The 280-nt window shown below is 36.4% G+C and overlaps 1 protein-coding gene across 1 annotated transcript in view; it reads left to right on the top strand.

Moving 5' to 3' along the window:
* The window catches only part of SARC_04842 (hypothetical protein), a gene marked incomplete at both ends in the record, with an annotated part of 709 nt that extends 429 nt beyond the window's left edge, over positions 1-280 (top strand). The window contains one exon of the mRNA XM_014301304.1: positions 235-280. Within this exon, the coding sequence (XP_014156779.1) occupies positions 235-280 (46 nt within the window). The remainder of the gene's footprint in view (positions 1-234) is intronic.

Genomic DNA, 280 nt, shown 5'->3' with positions numbered 1-280 from the left:
ATATGACAAGTATATTGTATGTTTGCATTATGTATGTACGCCGTTATATGCTAAAGTCAATGCAAATGCGAGTATATAATGACCATGTGATAGATCGATAGAAGCCTGTTGTATTCAAGCTCCTAGTTATCATTTAGAATATCATGAATATGTTATACTTTATCACAATATTTATACCTACCGTTGATACCACACATACTCCCCTCTCACACGGTTCTTTATTACATGGATCAGCTTGCCTAAGTTGTCTTTCAGTGACTGTGAGGTGCTCGGAGGATAG

Source organism: Sphaeroforma arctica, assembly GCF_001186125.1.
Source record: "Sphaeroforma arctica JP610 unplaced genomic scaffold supercont1.287, whole genome shotgun sequence".
Taxonomy (NCBI): domain Eukaryota; class Ichthyosporea; order Ichthyophonida; genus Sphaeroforma; species Sphaeroforma arctica.
Note: the sequence above shows the minus strand (reverse complement) of the source record. Positions and strands in the feature narration are given on the sequence as shown.